The 17,263-nt window shown below is 41.5% G+C and overlaps 1 protein-coding gene across 1 annotated transcript in view; it reads right to left on the reverse strand.

Annotated features, from left to right (window-relative positions):
* The window catches only part of LOC129089686 (dedicator of cytokinesis protein 2-like), an 89,973-nt gene that overhangs the window by 17,391 nt on the left and 55,319 nt on the right, over positions 1–17,263 (reverse strand). The window contains exons 27-28 of the mRNA XM_054596995.1: positions 1,345–1,443; positions 1,121–1,215 (exon numbers count right to left, since the gene is read on the reverse strand). Of these exons, the coding sequence (XP_054452970.1) occupies positions 1,121–1,215; positions 1,345–1,443 (194 nt within the window). The remainder of the gene's footprint in view (positions 1–1,120; positions 1,216–1,344; positions 1,444–17,263) is intronic.

The raw sequence follows: 17,263 nt of genomic DNA on the forward strand, positions 1-17,263 counted from the left end.
CAATATGAAATTCAGAGCAGTCCTCTCCATGCTGAGAGCCCTGACACAGCAGATTGCAACTAAAGGTGCTAACAGTGCTAACAACAGCAACAGTGATGAAACAGCTATGTCAAAGCATGAGAAGCTCAGATTACAACACACAAAAGAGGAGAGCAACTTCATTATCTGCTAAGGTAGACATCACTCCCCTATACCTTTACATAGGAAATAGTTGTTTGCTGAGATATAGATGCTTTGCATATATTTTGGAGGACCTTTAAGGAGAAATGAGAATCTGTCAATGACCACAAATGCAGCTTATTTGTTGTTTATCAAAGATTTGAAAGCTTTGACAGCTGCTCCATCCCTGAGCTTTGTTCTACTATTTCAGGCTAGACTGTAATATTGCTTCAGATTCCAAGCTTCTGTCACAATAGATGATAGCAGCTTCACACAGTGTGCAGGCGTATCAGGGATTTGTGACTTTATGCATTTCTAAAGTTAAGTATCAAATCTGCTCCAAGTCTTTCTGCACAAACCCTATCCATCTATCTATCGATCTATCTATCGATCTATCTATCTATCATCGTTATTCACAACCAACTGACATTCCCTTTCCCTGCCTTTTACTTTTCGGCGGGACATTTTCTCTCTAACGACCTGCACATCACTTCCCTAGCCCCGGTCTGCAGACTCCTTATCAACATGTCTTTACCTTTACCTCACTCTCACTTCTAACTATTTTACTTTTCCTTTCCTCTGACACAGCTGTAGCCTCCCCTCTAGCTTACATCACAAAAAAATAAACCGCAGCAGTTCACTCACACTCACACACACACACACACACACACACACACACACACACACACACACACACACACCAACACATTGTCACCTCAGCCTTTTTTTCATCATCGCAACCCTGATCCCCAGCTTTACTATCTCTTACTTATCCCTGTGTGGGTTTGTGTGGCTTCACAAGTCACTGTGGATGTCTTTTATGATTCACATACACCAGGCCTAACTGTCCCAATAGCAGGTCTTACTGAGGCAGTCGCAGCCTTTTCCGTTAGAGAAGCAGACCCGGGACGAGTAAGTGGATGGTTCAAATCTCGGGTCTGTATGTGTGTGCTTGTAGTACCTGTTCTGAACCATGATCATGGCCATCCAGTCAGAGGGGTACACATGCTTCCCAATCAGGTCCTTGAAAAGTAGGAAGGACTCCATCAGGAAGTCCTGCAGTGAAATGAGCAAGAGAAGAAGAATGTGTGTGTATAGAACAGAGAAAGATTTTTTTTTACCATTGGTGTGTATTGAACAGACATCTGCAGGTGTGTGTGTGTGTGTGTGTGCGTGTGTAATTACCACTAGATCAGAGGATCCAGCGAAGGTTTCGATGTATGTTTCATAGTGACGATCATCCATCTGACTGAGGATAGCTGTCATGCAGGCGACCACTCTGGACTACGAAGGAAAAGTGTGTGAGAGACAAAAAGAGACGCATTATTCTTTGGGCACTGTGCAGCTGCTCTTACACTGCGTGCTATGCTTCTAAAGCGAGACATTTAAATCTCTTAAGGTACATTATTGCTGCACCGTGACTAAGGCTGCCTAAAGTGAATTAATTTCAACAAAAACCTCACACCAGTTATGTCATATTACGAAGGGCAGCGCTCAGAGCAAGACACTGTGATGTTATTTTTGGAACGTTGCTGTTCGCATGACATTTTTTATACCACAGTGTTTTTCACAAATGACTATAATTACTATAAACAAACATTACCAGGAGGATTGGCAGCCTCTCCAGTTTCTAAATTGTATTTTACAGTTAAAGTGTGACTGTCTGCCACTAGGTAAGATTTCAAAAATATATTCTGAATTGCAAAAATAACAAAAGAAAAAAGATCCACATAACAGCAAAATGGTGAAAAGTGCCAACAGCTTCATGAATAATTACTTTAAATATGTGTTCTACTTTTGTAAGGAAGAAAATCAGAAGACAACTTTTGGACAGAGCAATATCAGCAACATCAAGGAAAGTGGTAATTTTGACAAACACTGGAGCAATGTTCATATAATATGTAATGCAAGATGTGGTCAACAAAGTGTGACAGACAGTTTACACAGTGTGATATTATAGCATGGTAAAACATTATATTAAAAAACGTTTCAATTAGAATCACATCAAAACAAGACATTTGAAGCTCCTGATTAAACAACAGTTACTCTTGATTTAGAGCAAACTTGCACATTGATTTACATTTTTTTTGCATTGGTGTTTTTAATGAGGTATTAGCTCCTCCATATGTGCACTTAACTGTGAATATGGCCCACGGTGAGTACACAAAAACAGAGAGAGAGAGAGACTGGTAACAGGGAGAATTGGATAAAGATAAAAGTGAAGGAGAGTCAAGAGACAGCAGAGGAGGCAGAACGACTGAGCATCGCTTTGAAAGTAAGACAGACATGAAAGATGAGGATAAGGAGAAAAAAAAAGTTTCAAGTTTTAAGTGTGTGTGAAAACTACTTATGCTGAGAAAAAATCCTTGAGCTGGATTAAAGCACTAAATTCATGGAAAAGTTAATGGAAACCTTTCCACAACCTGAGAGGAGAGAGACACTGAGAGGGGCCGCAGGCAGGAAGAGAATAGAAATAACCAATAAAATGAATGTAAAAATGGTTTGCATATATTACAGATACTAATTCATAGACTACTAAAATATTGATTGGTTAGTCATTTACTATCAGCCCCCCCAGTCCCCTCTTTTCCATCTACTCCACCTGTTTGTCTGATTATTAATTATTCGCTGTGAACACCCATGCCCTTTGTGTTTTCTGTCCAGCCAATAAAATGACATATTGAAACCTAAAATGAAACATGGTAAAGCTCAAGTTGTAAATGTTTGTGGAACATATAAAAAAAATAAAAAAAATGATCTGCCAAACATAAAGTGTCCCTGTTACTTTTGCTATTACATTTTTCCACTTTCTCTTTTCGATCTGCCATTTATATTTTCATTTCTGCTCGTAAACAAGCAGGAATGACCCTCATACCAATGAAAGCCATCAGATTGAGTCTGAAAGGGGTCGGAGCACCTCAGGGACACTAGGACTCCGTCAGAGCTAAGGTCCATGGTGCCGTACTTAAAGCCACTGTCATTTAGTTTTGTTCTACTGTAGTTAATGTTTTCTGAACATTCCCTCTGCTGGGCTTAATTGCTGGAATGAAGTTCGCAGAACCTTTTGATTAACATGGCAGATGGGCAGGTATTTCTGCTTCGTCGGAACAGCCAGGGCTTGGGTGAAATTATTCTCCAAAGTTGTTGGCACAAAAGGGAAACACGAGACAGAGATGAAGAATGATGGATGGCTGATAGAAGATGAAAGATGAACGGCATCTCATGTGGTGACAGCTTTCATCTAATCAAAATGAGCAGGGCTTGTGTGTTTGTGTGTGTGTGTGTGTGTGTGTGTGTGTGTGTGTGTGTGTGTGTGTGTGTGGGCGCATTTGCCTTCATTCTAATAGGAAAACATACTTTTTCAGTCATACTTATCCTTCACCCTCTCTACCGTCTTTGCCTCCTTAGAGTGTAATGGTTGATCAATAATAGGATTAGCACACACACACACACACACACACACACACACACACACACACACACACACACACACACACACACACACACACACACACACACACACACACACACACACACACACACACACACACACACACACACACACACACACACACACACACACACGCACACCAAACCTACTCTACAGTTTACAGTTCAGTGTTTGTGTGTCTGTGTGTGTTTGTTAAGGTCACGTGTGGTATTGCCCTACTTCTGTGTAATTAGTCTTCTCTGATGACTTATGCTCTCAATCTCCTATAACACCATCTAAAAACACACACAAACAGCAACGCTCAAAGGGCCAAATAACTGACCATCAACTGTGTGTGTCCTCACACATAAATGTGTTTCATCAACACATTGCATGGCATGCAAAGACATGTGGGATTGTGGATATTAATTAAACTAGTGAAAATTACAGTGAGTGATTACAGAGAGAGAGAGAGAGAGAGAGAGAGAGAGAGAGAGAGAGAGAGAGAGAGAGAGAGAGAGAGAGAGAGAGAGAGAGCTCAGGGCTTGTCGAGGCAAAGGCCTTACGCAACAGTGAAGAGATTAGTGACAAAACAGGACACAGATGCTGGCAAGGTCTGGGATTTCTCTCCCCTCCTCCACCTCTTTTCCATCATTTATCCATCCATTTTCTCACTCTGGACACTCTCATTAATAATGTATTAACAGCTGTATTTTCAGAGTTGCATCAGAATGACAGGTACCTGAAATGCACCTGCATGACTAGAAATACATCTGAACTAAGTCTTGCTAGCAAACCTAGAAGCTGCAATGTTGATTAAACTGCACGGTGCAAAAGAGTCAAACTAAACAACTACTAAACAACTTTAGTTGGGACTTAAAGCCCATAAAAGGCTGTCTGTCTGACCCTCACTACAGCTGACATTCAACCTTCACCACCTTCTTTTGCACCATCAACAGCTCCAGAGCTTCCACCAATGCACTGATGATGTTGCTGATTTCCACACCCCATTGTTCATTTGAGTTAACTTTGGTTTAATCAATTATTTAATTGTTTCTTTTAAGTAGATCTCTTGCATGGAATCCCTTCCTTGTAACATTCCCTGAGCCAGTTTGCGACAACAATATTCCAGATAAGAAAAAGGTTCCAGCAACGAAACCTTCACCGTCAAACTGTCAAGGCAAAGCCATGATGAACATGCTGATAAAGCCACTTAATGATTTCGACGCTTTTTTCTTTTCTTTATTAAACCATATAAAATCCATTGAGGAAAAAAATATTTTGAGATGGCAATTTCGCCAAGAAAGCAGCAAAATTCAACAGTAAAAGCATGACAACTTCACACATGCAATGAAACAAAAAACAAACCAAACATTACAGAGTAAACACTTAAATCCCACATCAACAGAAGAGGATGAATGGACACAGAAAATGTATGAATCATAAAGGCAAAAAGGCAACAAGACATGTTAAAATTGTTATGCATTGTAGCAGAAATAGTTTGTGATTTGAACCTCTGAGAACTTTTGCCACCATAAGCAACAAACTAAAGTAAGGCTGAGGCTGAAAATGCAAAAGTTTGTGCTATTTCTTCTTTCTCAAGTCTGAATTTTCTGTTTTAAATTCATTATCCCCAAGAGCAGCCTGGTGGGATAAACAGTGAAACACAATTAATGCAATTAGATATAATTACCATATCATTCATTTTAAATTAAGGCCGATTATTAAAGCAATTACTTTGTCAACTCTAATTTAAATAGAATCATCTGAAGTACACAAATGTTTTTTTTTCTGGCATGTTAGCTCATCTGCCACTCAATAGCGTGGAACAGCAAGTAATCCACCGTCGACACTTGGATAATGTTCGTGTTTGGAAGACAGGAAGACATTCAAGCAGCAAAATAGACTACGAACACAAATACATGAATAAATGAGTTTCAACCGAAAGCTCAGAGGAACACGATGACAACCATTCATTCAAATGGGTTCGTATTAGACCCATTGATGCCTTTCACAGCTCTTCATTCAGGTCCATACCCTGACGGTGTTCTCCTCCCCACCCTTCCTTTTTCTCTTTTCCTCCTCCCTTCTCTGTTTTTTTCTTTTTGTGGTGTTCCCTCCAGGAGGCAAGTCAATTTTGCTGCTCTCAACTGTGATTTTTCATATCAAAAAAAATAAAACAGAACATCTACAAAACACAGTCCCACAGGAAGCCTGCAGCATCCCTCACTGTATCGCAGACACACACTCATTCCTGACCGCGCTCTATAACATGTGTCTATAACACACACACAAATTGCCAGACAGCATGGTGGGAAGTAGAGGGGGGGTTGAAAGACAGAGATGGATTGAGCGGAGGTGCAATTAAGAGTTGCTGTGTTTCTCAGGGTGATGTGACTATGTGTCTTTGTCTGAGGCAGAGTAAGAGAACGAGGGAACATGGGTGTTTATGTGTGTGGATAAGTGTTAGAGTTTCAGTGTGTATGTGAACATGTTCGTCTGTTAGGAAAAAAGATCAATGCGTCTTCAGATACCCATCTCCAAGTCAAGCACAAAGAGTAACCATCAGGTGATATAAATAAAGAAGAGACAGCAAAGAGAGGAAGAGAGGTCAAGGGGATACGAATAACGAGAGAGGAGGCGAGACGAGAAACTTAGTCTCCAGCTCACACGGTGTACTCATCCTCCTCTTCCTCCTCCTGTTAGACAATGACATACTTCTCCTCCTCTGCACAATCAAATTACTGTGACCTCAGAGCTTCAGCCAATGTTCTCATGCTTTGTCAACCTTGTATGTTTTTGTCCATACGTGTTTTGTATATTAAGGCCCAATGTGTTGCACTGCACTCTCACTGCTTATGTAATGCATGTACGCACACTAACACACACACACACACACACACACGCACTCGCACACACACACACGCACAGCTTTGCTTGCCTCATCAGAGGTCATTTGAAACACATCGCAAGGTGAGTCAACCGCTTTGCAGTGGCGCATACATCACCAGTCATTTTAAGGTGAGGGAGGGGTCAAAAGGACACTGCATCAAGGGACCACGCAGTGACACACACACACACACACACACACACACACACACACACACACACACACACACACACACACACACACACACACACACACACACACACACACACACACACACACACACACACTTTCACGAGTAACAATTCGTTGTCCATACATACAAAAAACAGTCAGTTTTAACTCAAAACACAGATACATAGGCCCTAACACACAAAAGAACCACAACAGTTTTGCAATATGTGTGAGAACTTAAACTTAAATATTCTCCCTCATTCATGAAAAAGGAGGAAATGATTTGGCAAACACACAAGTCATGCCGTGCACAAAAAAACAAAGCACTCATAATTAAGCATAATTAGAGCCTGATGTCATATGGCGTTTAATCTGACGTTCTATTCAATTCATCGTATTTTTTTGTTTCATTTGCCTGGAGAAAGAAAGCAGCAGCATCCTCAGCCGATATGGATGGCAGCAGAGAAACAAAGAGAATGACATAGAGGGAATGAGAGGCTGGGAGCTGGGACAGTCAAACACAGAGGATGAGGTGAGTGTGAGGGAGGAAGATAAAAGAGGAGGAAAGAATGGTGTGAGGAGGCTAAAGTGGGGCAAAGAAGAGGGAGGACAGCCACAAAACAGCTCAAAGGGGAGAGTGAGGTGAGCTACCCACGAGAGAAAGCGACAGACCAATACACAGAGAGAGAGAGAGAGAGAGAGAGAGAGAGAGAGAGAGAGAGAGAGAGAGAGAATAGTAGAATGCTGTTGAAAAGCAAAGATATAAATAAAGTGACTGATAGAAGGTAGTGTGTGTTTCTGTGTGAGTGCAAGCAAGTGTGTGTTTGTTTGGGTCCTGGCTCGCCTCCCGGGAGCAGATACTTCTGTGCTGCCAAAGTTTCACTGGTACTACCACCATGCCAGGGTCAATGCAGACACAGACACACAGACACAGACACACACACACACACACACACACACACACACACACACACACACACACACACACACACACACACACACACACACACACAGACATACACACACACAAACAAACCAGGGCATGGCATGGGATTAGCAACCATTAAAGAGACAGAAATGGGGAAAGAGACCGAGTGTAAGAGAGAGAAGGTGGAGGAATTTAAATCAGAGTGACAGTATTTAAGAGGTGAGAGCTAAAGAGATGAAGGTGGAAGAAGGGATTGCAGTGGGTATAGAAATAAATTAGATAGGGATAAATCAGAGAAAGGCAGAAAGATAGGGAGGAGAGAGAGATGGAGAGAGAGAGAGTTATAGAGGGGGAGAGAGAGAGAGAGATGTAGAGAGAGAGTTAGAGAGAGAGAGAGAGAAAGAGAGAGAGTTAGAGAGTGAGGAGAGAGAGAGAGAAATGTAGAGAGGGAGGGAGGGAGAGAGAGAGGGAGGACAGGAGGGAGGGAGGATCACTGGGCTCCGCGAGCATGCGAGGATCAGGAGCAACAGAATGAGACGGAGAGAGAGAGAGAGAGAGAGAGAGAGAGAGAGAGAGAGAGGATAGAGCGCGGTAAAAGGTTGGAGGAGAGCGCTACCGAGGACTAAAGGACTATCAGAGATGAGAGAGAGACAGCGAGAACAAGCATGCGGACTAAAGGGGATGATAAGAAAAGGTAAGTGACTGAGAAAGCAACGGAAGACAGTTGTTGGGAAAGATTACAGTGTGTACAGTAAGTGTGTGTGTGTGTGTGTGTGTGTGTGTGTGAGAGTGAAAGCTTACAAGCCTGAAATGTTTTATTATGTGTTAAAGATGCTCTATTTGGACCCCCTGAGGAATCTCTCCAGTCTTGTAGCTCGCGGCTATAGTTCTATATTTTCAAAGCAGCTCATTCAAGATTTAAGACACCGGCCAGAATTTGAATGGATGTCCTGGTGATTGATTGGAAACAAGCCACAGTAAGCCCACTGGACTAATGGATAAAATCCTGAGGTTTAACCTCTGGAACCCCCCCTCCCGTCTAAAAAAACAAAAACAAATCCACAGTAACTGGCTTATCTTGTTTCCTACAGACTCAGTGGTTTTGACAAAGGTGTGTGCAAATCTACTTCAGGAAGGCTGTTTATAGCAACAGTTCGTATGTGTATTTCTGTTTAAAGAAGTAGTCGGATCACTGCATCACAGTTTGTATGTGTATATGTGTTTATGTATGTGTGTGTGTGTGGCAGGTGAGTAATCCTATCCATCTGTCACAGTAGGATTTGCTGCATATGATTACGTCTGCGTGCCTTTGTGTACTGTATGTGCATAGTGCTTATTTTGTGTGCTTTAGCATGCAACATGAATTATACATTTTGCATTTAACAAGGAGTCCAAATGCCTCTGTTAATGTGCAATGTGTGTCTGTGTGTGTGTATGAGGGTTTGTTTGAGTGTCTGTTGCCCGATTGCTATTAAAAGCCTCTGAACCAATCGTCAGAACAGCTAGTGTAGCTTTAATATGGGATTATATTGCAATAACCCTTTTCTTATACACTAATGCTGCCCCTGTACATCTGTGTGTGTGTGTGTGTGTGTGTGTGTGTGTGTGTGTGTGTGTGTGTGTGTGTGTGTGTGTGTGTGTGTGTGTGTGTGTGTGTGTGTGTGTGTGTTCATGTGTGTGTGTGATGGAGAGAACAGCAAATGTGTGCAGAGACAGTGTGGATAAATGTGACCTGTGCTCTTTATTATTATATAAGCTCATCAGTCAGTCAACATAACCTAAAATAAAAGTTTGTGCATGTGTGTTTGTGCTTGTTTGTCTACGTAACACTATTTAACAGTCGTTCATTGGCACATACAGATGAAGTCAAGTCAAAAACAGAGTAAGGGAATAACCTTAGTCTCTCTTTTCTTTGTTATTTAGTTGAGTAATATTTAGTCATATTTAAAGACTTTTCTGTTTGAATCAATTTAGAAATGTTAGAGAGGAAGGTCAAAAATCCTGTTTACTTGATATATATAAACAACATTGACAAATATTGGACCTATAAGGATGGAAGCACATTTATAGATGAAAAAATCCATAATGCTCGGATGTATAGGGAGCTTGTTGTAGGTATGTGGTTTTCTTTGTTTTCGTCCTTGGATGAAAGCATGATGCAAAGCCAACATATATAGGAATTCGAGCCATATAACATCCATTCATTATTATTTGTTATCATCTTAATGTTTTATTTCCCAATATGTAGTGTTGTATATTTGCTTTAACTCATCAACTGAGAGAAACAAATCAAAACTTGAAGTCTTTGGGCAACATTTCAAAACCCTGTGTAAGATGTGCTTGCAAGTTATATGTCTCGGACTAAAATCATGCAGGCAGAGATAACATCCATTTTGGAAACAACTGCAGCATAGAAGGAGATAATCTGAAGAGGTATAATGCAAATTAGAGTCTAGGGAAACCCAATTAATAGGTTAGGGCATTTAAACGGCCTTGACTTTAATTACATCACTTTTCTCTTGAGAATGACGGATGATGGGGAGAAAGAGAGATAAAGGTTAAAGGAGATTGACAGCGAGACAGAGTCAGAAGAAATGTGTTCTTTTTATGTGCATCCTTGTGGGTGTGTGTCACTGACACCGGGAAAAGGTGATGAGATGCGGTGAGAGAGAAAAGGACTTAAAAGTCAGAAGGGCAGGGAGATGGATGAGTGGGAGGGAGGGAGGGAGGGAGGGAGGGAGGAAGGGCAGCAGGGGCAACAGGATGGAGAGATGAGAGGAGAAGAGATAGACTGGGGGGTTAATGATAGAGAGATTGGAAGGGATGTGTGGACAGGATGAGTGATATGGCACAGGAGAGAAAGATGAGATGATAAAGGAGGATAAAGAGAGAAGAGAGAGAGTGAAGACAGGTGAAAAGAAAGGATATAAAGAGAGAGAGAGAGAGAGAGAGAAAGAGATAGCGATTTGAGCAAAAATGCAAATACAGACTATACAGTATCACAATCTATGCAACGCTGCTAAGATGTGTATGTGTGTGTGTGTGTGTGTGTGTGTGTGTGTGTGTGTGTGTGTGTGTGTGTGTGTGTGTGTGTGTGTGTGTGTGTGTGTGTGTGTGTGTGTGTGGTCTTGCATCTGCAGCTCCTCCTCTAACTTATATGCTTAATTTTCCCCTGATGGCGCACAGGGTCTAGTTTTCCACTTTATCATGTTTATCTCTGATTATCAAATATTTGTAGGCAAATCTCATAAATATTCAGTTAAACATTGGCTCCTCTGCTCTGTTGCTCAGCTAACACACTATCCTCTAGCCAACAACTAAACAAATGAATTAAGCCGGCAGATGGATTCGTCAATGATACACTCTTTGTCTGTATTTCACCCCTTTCCTTGTTACAGGTGCTTAACTGGTTGTAAATACACCTGCACCATAAAACCTAACAGAATTCATTTTTTTTCCTCTGAGGGCCCTCTGACTGGAACACTTGAAATTACTTTGTAACAAGTCATATCTTTCACTCGTAATCAAATAAAAGGGGCTAAAATCTTTCAAGAAAAAAAAGGTTCAAGTTGGATTTGTGTAAAAGAGCCTAAAACAGGTCCTCAATTAATGAGTTCACATGTGTGGAAGAGAAAAAATGAAGACAGAAGTGAATTAATATTCTGATCTCAAATGGCCACTGATCTCTGGATGGAATCACTTGAAACTTTAAGATGCAACTGATGTTCATGCATGCAAAGTGCAACTGAAAAGCCTCAAACCCTTTCTAATTAATTCAAATTAATATAGTTATCATTTTTCCTCAAAGAAGCTAGTCTGTTTTACAGGTCTAATGGAGAATTAAGTAATCTCTGACTAAATTAATTTCCTGCTTTTGCCGTATTGATGCATCACTGATTAAAACATGCACACGCGCACACGCACACACACACACACACACACACACACACACACACACACACACACACTACACAGTTTGTGCAGAGGCAAGGACTGTTGGCTCACAACAACTTATAGCTTAGAGGGTCTCTAGACACATGATGGCAAAACTCAGAATCCTGGAATTCATTCATCTTCGGAGCAAAGTTAAATTCTCATGAGCAAATCAAAGATGGTGGACCAGATTGGAACGTAAATCTATCATGAACACACGGTACAGAGTGTGCGGTAGAGCAGTGGCTACCAAAGTCGGTGCCTTGAGGACAGGCGGTGGATGCCTCAAGATGTATCATATTGCTAATTGATGGTGCCTTTTTAAAGTTACAAAACTTTCAAAAGAGCTAATGACTTGATATCCTTCTGTAGTAACACAACATGCTTTCCAGCTCGGTAGATTCTCAGGAGCTCGGCAGATCAGAAAAATAGTGACGGTCAGAGGAAGCGATGGAAACCTTTGACACGCTGAACAGAGCTCAAAGAAGTGATAACACATCTCAGCCCTCAGGTCTGAAGTCAGACTGACCATTACTTGGCTGAACAGACGGGTTCTGTATGCTGTAGAACACGTTTATGTATCATTGTCACACTGACTGTGGTATTCCCAACATCATATATGTATGACGTGGCTCTCTCTTCTCAAGTACGCATGAAAACAAAACAAGAAACTGACTGTCAGTGGGGTCAAAACCTGCAGGTTGTGCTCTCTCTCCACATCAACAGCAGGCTCACATGTCCTATTAAAATGCCTGCAACATTTTTGTTAATCTGTCCTTGTACACCGTAACATTAACATTAATTAAATTTGATTTAGGAGAAACACATTAAGTTAAGTTAAGTTAAATATTATCTAATATAATATTGCATCCGAAACTGTTAAAACCGATGAGCATCTTTGTAGGCTACATTTATATTTATGTTGTACTGAGGTTTGGATGGACATGACAGACATTTGCGGCAGTCTTGTGCAGTTTGGGATCCATCGGCGTAGAGCACAGTCCTTTCTATTATTCTATTTACTATAAAATAATGTTCTGTGTTTTCATTGTTTGCACTAGCTGCCTTAAAGAGACACTTGAATTTCTTAGTTTCACTGAAGCACACGTAATCTGCCCCACACAATGCTTCAATGAGAACCAACCTTGGATTATGTAGGGTTGGCCGACATACTTGGCTTTTGAGGGATGAACATTTGAATTTGTGTCTCTTCTGTTGAAATGCTGATTAAAGTGCACTGTCCCTGAAAAAATACAGTTGAACCCAATTAAACTGAAAACAAAAACAGACTGCAGAAAGCTGAGCAGGTTTCCGGGTTGTTTTGATGATCATTACTGGATCCCTCCTTTTGTCCGAAGTGCAGTGGTAAATGTTAAACTGTACCATGGCACTTTGAGAAAAGGTGAAACCAATTATGTAAACAAAAGGAAAAAAACATTTAACAGGTGCCCACATACTGTATATCTGCAATGCAGCATGCAAATACTGGATATTTGCAGACATGTATTGTTCATTGACAAGCAGATATGAAACTAATACTAGTATTTGCTACTGCTACTACTACTGACAGAAAACTAAGCTCTTTTCTCAGACAGGTAACTAAACGTATTACACATAAATGTAGAACATTAAAGCTAAAACACAAGCTGCCTTATATTTCTAAAGAAGATTCTCAGTAATTCCGCTGAGTTTCCTTTTTACCATGTTCGTTCAGGTAAAGCAGAGCAGTCGTATCTGTAATGAGCTGTTCAGTCCAACTGACCTGTCTGACAGCTCGTCTGCTGATCACCCCGGCATTTTTTTTTAGCCATCAATCAAATCAAAACAAGTTGGAGAAGAGGTCTTAATAATCTAACAGCTCATACTCTTAGCTGATCGTTGTGACTCTTGTGCTGACATCACTCCAACTTCTTCCTACAATTATTCATTGACAAATACCTCTGCAATCTGTCATGTTATTGTGTGTTATTATTGTGACTTCTTGCTATGATTCATATCTATGGAAATATAAGATATGTTGCAAGAACTCTTGCAGACTTATTCACACTGATTTGGGGAGTGCCCTCAAGAGTAGAGCCACCAAAACCTAAATATCAAATGCTAAAAAAAGTTGTATTTTGCTGCTTTGAGCCCAGACAGCAGAGAAAGAAAACTGACTACAATACCCAACATTCAGTTTGTGCCCTGTCTCTAAGGGCCAATAAAGGGTTGCGATTGTTCTGGTGGTGAGTGGGCGAGAGACAGTGATTGAGTAAAGCAGTGTGATTACGGGGCAGTAAAGCGAGTCTCAGTTTCCAACCGGCGGTTAGAAAATGAGGCTCACCTTGAAAAGACAGGGGACTCGACTCGCTGGAGCATTCAGTGCTCTGTGACCACTGCAAAGGCGTGGGTGCACACTCATTCACTAACACACACACACACACACACACACACACACACACACACACACACACACACACACACACACACACACACACACACACACACACACACACACACACACACACACACACACACACACACACACACAAGGCCCCACTGAGACTGCCTCAACTGTAGACAATTCTTGAACAGCCCAAATCCACCGACTGGTAAATTAAACTCGTTGCAAGTACAAACAGATTTTATAAAATGCCCAACCCTGTCAGGAAACTCCCTACTGTTTAAAGTCTGTGTGTGTGTGTTTGTGTGTTTGTGTGATGACAGATGCTCAAGCACACTTGCAGTGCGTATTGATTACTGACGAGCAGTGTGTGTGGCTTCCCTCATCTTCCTCCCTTTTAATGTCTGTGTCTTCATGGAACGCTTCCCTCTCTGCCATGCTTCTCTCTTTATTCTTTAACCAAACACTTTTGGAGATTTCAACTTAGGAAAATTAGCCTCTTCCTCACACACACACACACACACACACACGCACGCACGCACGCACGCACGCACGCACGCGCACGCATCACTTTAATCTTGACTGTGATCCTTCTCCTTCATCTGTTCTCTCCCCTTATCCCTCCACCACCTCTCTGCTCCTCCCGTTGCTGCTGTCTCTCCCCTGCGCTCCTCTTTTGTCGCCTCCCCTTCATCCCCCCAGCAAACAGAGTCACCTCCCATTCTCCTCCCCGCTCATTTTGCACAGCCAGAGGTGCGATGTGGGCGAGAGTTTAAGATTAAATATAGAGACAGAGGAAAGAGGAGAGGGAGAAACACACAGTGCATCAAAGACAGCATGACAGAAATGGAAAAAGGGGGCGTTGAGTGGAAAAAAAGTGTGACAACAAATACAGGTAACGATGAAAGACGAAGGCGACAGGAGGAGATTGGTATCCAATAAGATGTGGAGAGGGGGAGAGAGAGAGAGAGAGAGAGAGAGAGTGCAAGAGAGGTGTAGAATGATGAAGAGAGACAGGCGTGTGAATCAGAGACACTGACTTCTGAAGATATGGTGCCACTTTCTGCCTGACAGCCTGCAGGTCAGGGGTGAAGAGAGAGACTTGAGATGGTAGGCTCACACACAAACATGCACTCTCACACACATAGATAGGCGGTGAAAGCAAGGAGGGAGAGAGAGAGAGAGAGAGAGAGAGAGAGAGAGAGAGAGAGAGAGAAAGAAAGAAAGAAAGAGGAAAGTTGGTTGCAGCATGTGCTCTGGTGTCTGTTGTGGCTGCTGGTGTGAAGACAAATGCTTGGAAATGAGCTGCAGTGAAATTACCTTCAATTGACTTAGTCTGAATCATCCCAAGGCAGCCCTCTTGACAGCCCATATGCACACTCAAACATGCACATCTGCGGTCCTCAGGCTCTCCATCGCACACACAAACACCGGCTCTCTCATTCCATCTTCCCCCTCCTTCAATTTCTTCTTGCAAACAACAGATCTCCCTTTCTGGCTGCAGCCTGTTTTGCAAATAGATTGCACCTGGAAGGATATGTGAACTGTTGGTCAAGACATGTGTGGTCCACTCCAGGATAATTTTTTTACCACTGTTGCCGTGGCAACAACTTATAAACAGTCTGGACTGTCAATTATGTGTGACCCCCCTGCTAGCTCCCAAGCAATCTAGCAGTCCTTGAGCCAAACACACTGTCAAGATATTCAAATAAATAACAGCAATATGTCACTGAAGTAGAAATCCTTTGATCTATAGTGCCTTACATAAAGCGCTTACGTTTCCAAGCTCCGCTGGCTGTCAGTGAAGCTCTCGAGCACAACTGTGTCCCAGGAACTTTGTCATGAGCACCAAGCACACAGTGTTGTGTGACACCTTGTAGAAAGTTTCATAAAGTAGAGCTACAGACTGAGAACAGTCTAAATTTAAACCGTTCCCAATTCTAGACAGCGGTCCATGGGCAGGCCCACCAGCATAATAAACTATATTCACTCAGTTTTAATAATTCATGACATTAAATGAAAACTGAAATTCCAAAGAGATTGACAAAATTAATTACCCTTGCTGTCAGTGGAAAAAAAAGAAATAAAGGGGCTAAAATGCCCATTTCTATTCTGCTCATGCTGTCAAAACAGCATGTGACATCCGGCCTTAAAAATGAGTCGAGATCACACAGACTGTGTGCATAACTCTGATCCTGAATACATATGAACTGTTGGTGCAGCAGTCACCCAGTACGAGTCTGCTACTGAAAAACATCTTTAACAGCTAGGCCACAGCTGAAAGGCCCATCCCTCAAACGTAGAAACCTTGAGCATGAATCCGATGTCTGCATTTGCTTTTGAGACCAGCCTCCTAATGGATTTTTTTCTCAGTATCTCATGAATCTTTTTATTAATAGGTGAACCGTATTTCATTTATTTTGAAAAATAAACTGTTCTGTTCCAACCTTGACCCTACAGCCAGACTCTGTGTTGTGATGTTGCACCAGCTGGCATAAAATAACCCCTTTTTCTTTTCTGTGTGTGTGTGTGTGTGTGTGTGTGTGTGTGTGTGTGTGTGTGTGTGTGTGTGTGTGTGTGTGTGTGTGTGTGTGTGTGTGTGTGTGTGTGTGCGTCTCATCACACAAAGGACTGCAATGAAAGGACAACAATGTGGTGAAGATAGGAGGAAAAAGAAATGCAGTCTGCTGTCTGATGTCTTGGACTGGCCTAATTTCATGCCTAAATTATCTTGTGTGAACAGTTATTTTCACACAAGATAGACATCTGTTGGAAATCATAAATATTCAGAGATCAACAGCATTTTGGCTCCACTAGTTGGGCAAGGGTCTGGTTTAAATGCAGGTGGAGAGAAAGACAATTGCTGCAACTTCTGACTTGGCTGGACAACTTGTCTTAAATTGATGCTTGTCTTTAGTTCAGAGAAACTTTGAAGTCACAAAGCAATGGCATAGGATTTTAAACCACCGCTCATAATGTTTTGCTCTTCATACAGTATAAATTGAGTTTCTCACCTGCAACCTCCATTTACTCTCTTTTTTGTCATTTTTTTCTTTGACGTGTCCACACAATGTGTGCTACGGCAATGGCCCAATTTCCTCCTTAAGATAAATTTTGACCCATTTTTTATCAACTAATCATAGTGTCATTGTGCAAGTATTCTGAGTCATTTCTCAAGTGAATTCTAACGCATACCAAACATAATAATACAAAACCAGATGAGGCTTTAACATATCCTAGCCAGGCATTCAAATACATTTTCCTGCACAACACTCATTTAATTAAAAAGCAAAAGATATATTAACACTGAGTTCAGTCAACATGAGTGTCTTCCTCAATGAAAAGATTGTTGCAGAGCTTATCATTATG

This window comes from Anoplopoma fimbria, chromosome 4 (genome assembly GCF_027596085.1).
Source record: "Anoplopoma fimbria isolate UVic2021 breed Golden Eagle Sablefish chromosome 4, Afim_UVic_2022, whole genome shotgun sequence".
Classification (NCBI taxonomy): domain Eukaryota; kingdom Metazoa; phylum Chordata; class Actinopteri; order Perciformes; family Anoplopomatidae; genus Anoplopoma; species Anoplopoma fimbria.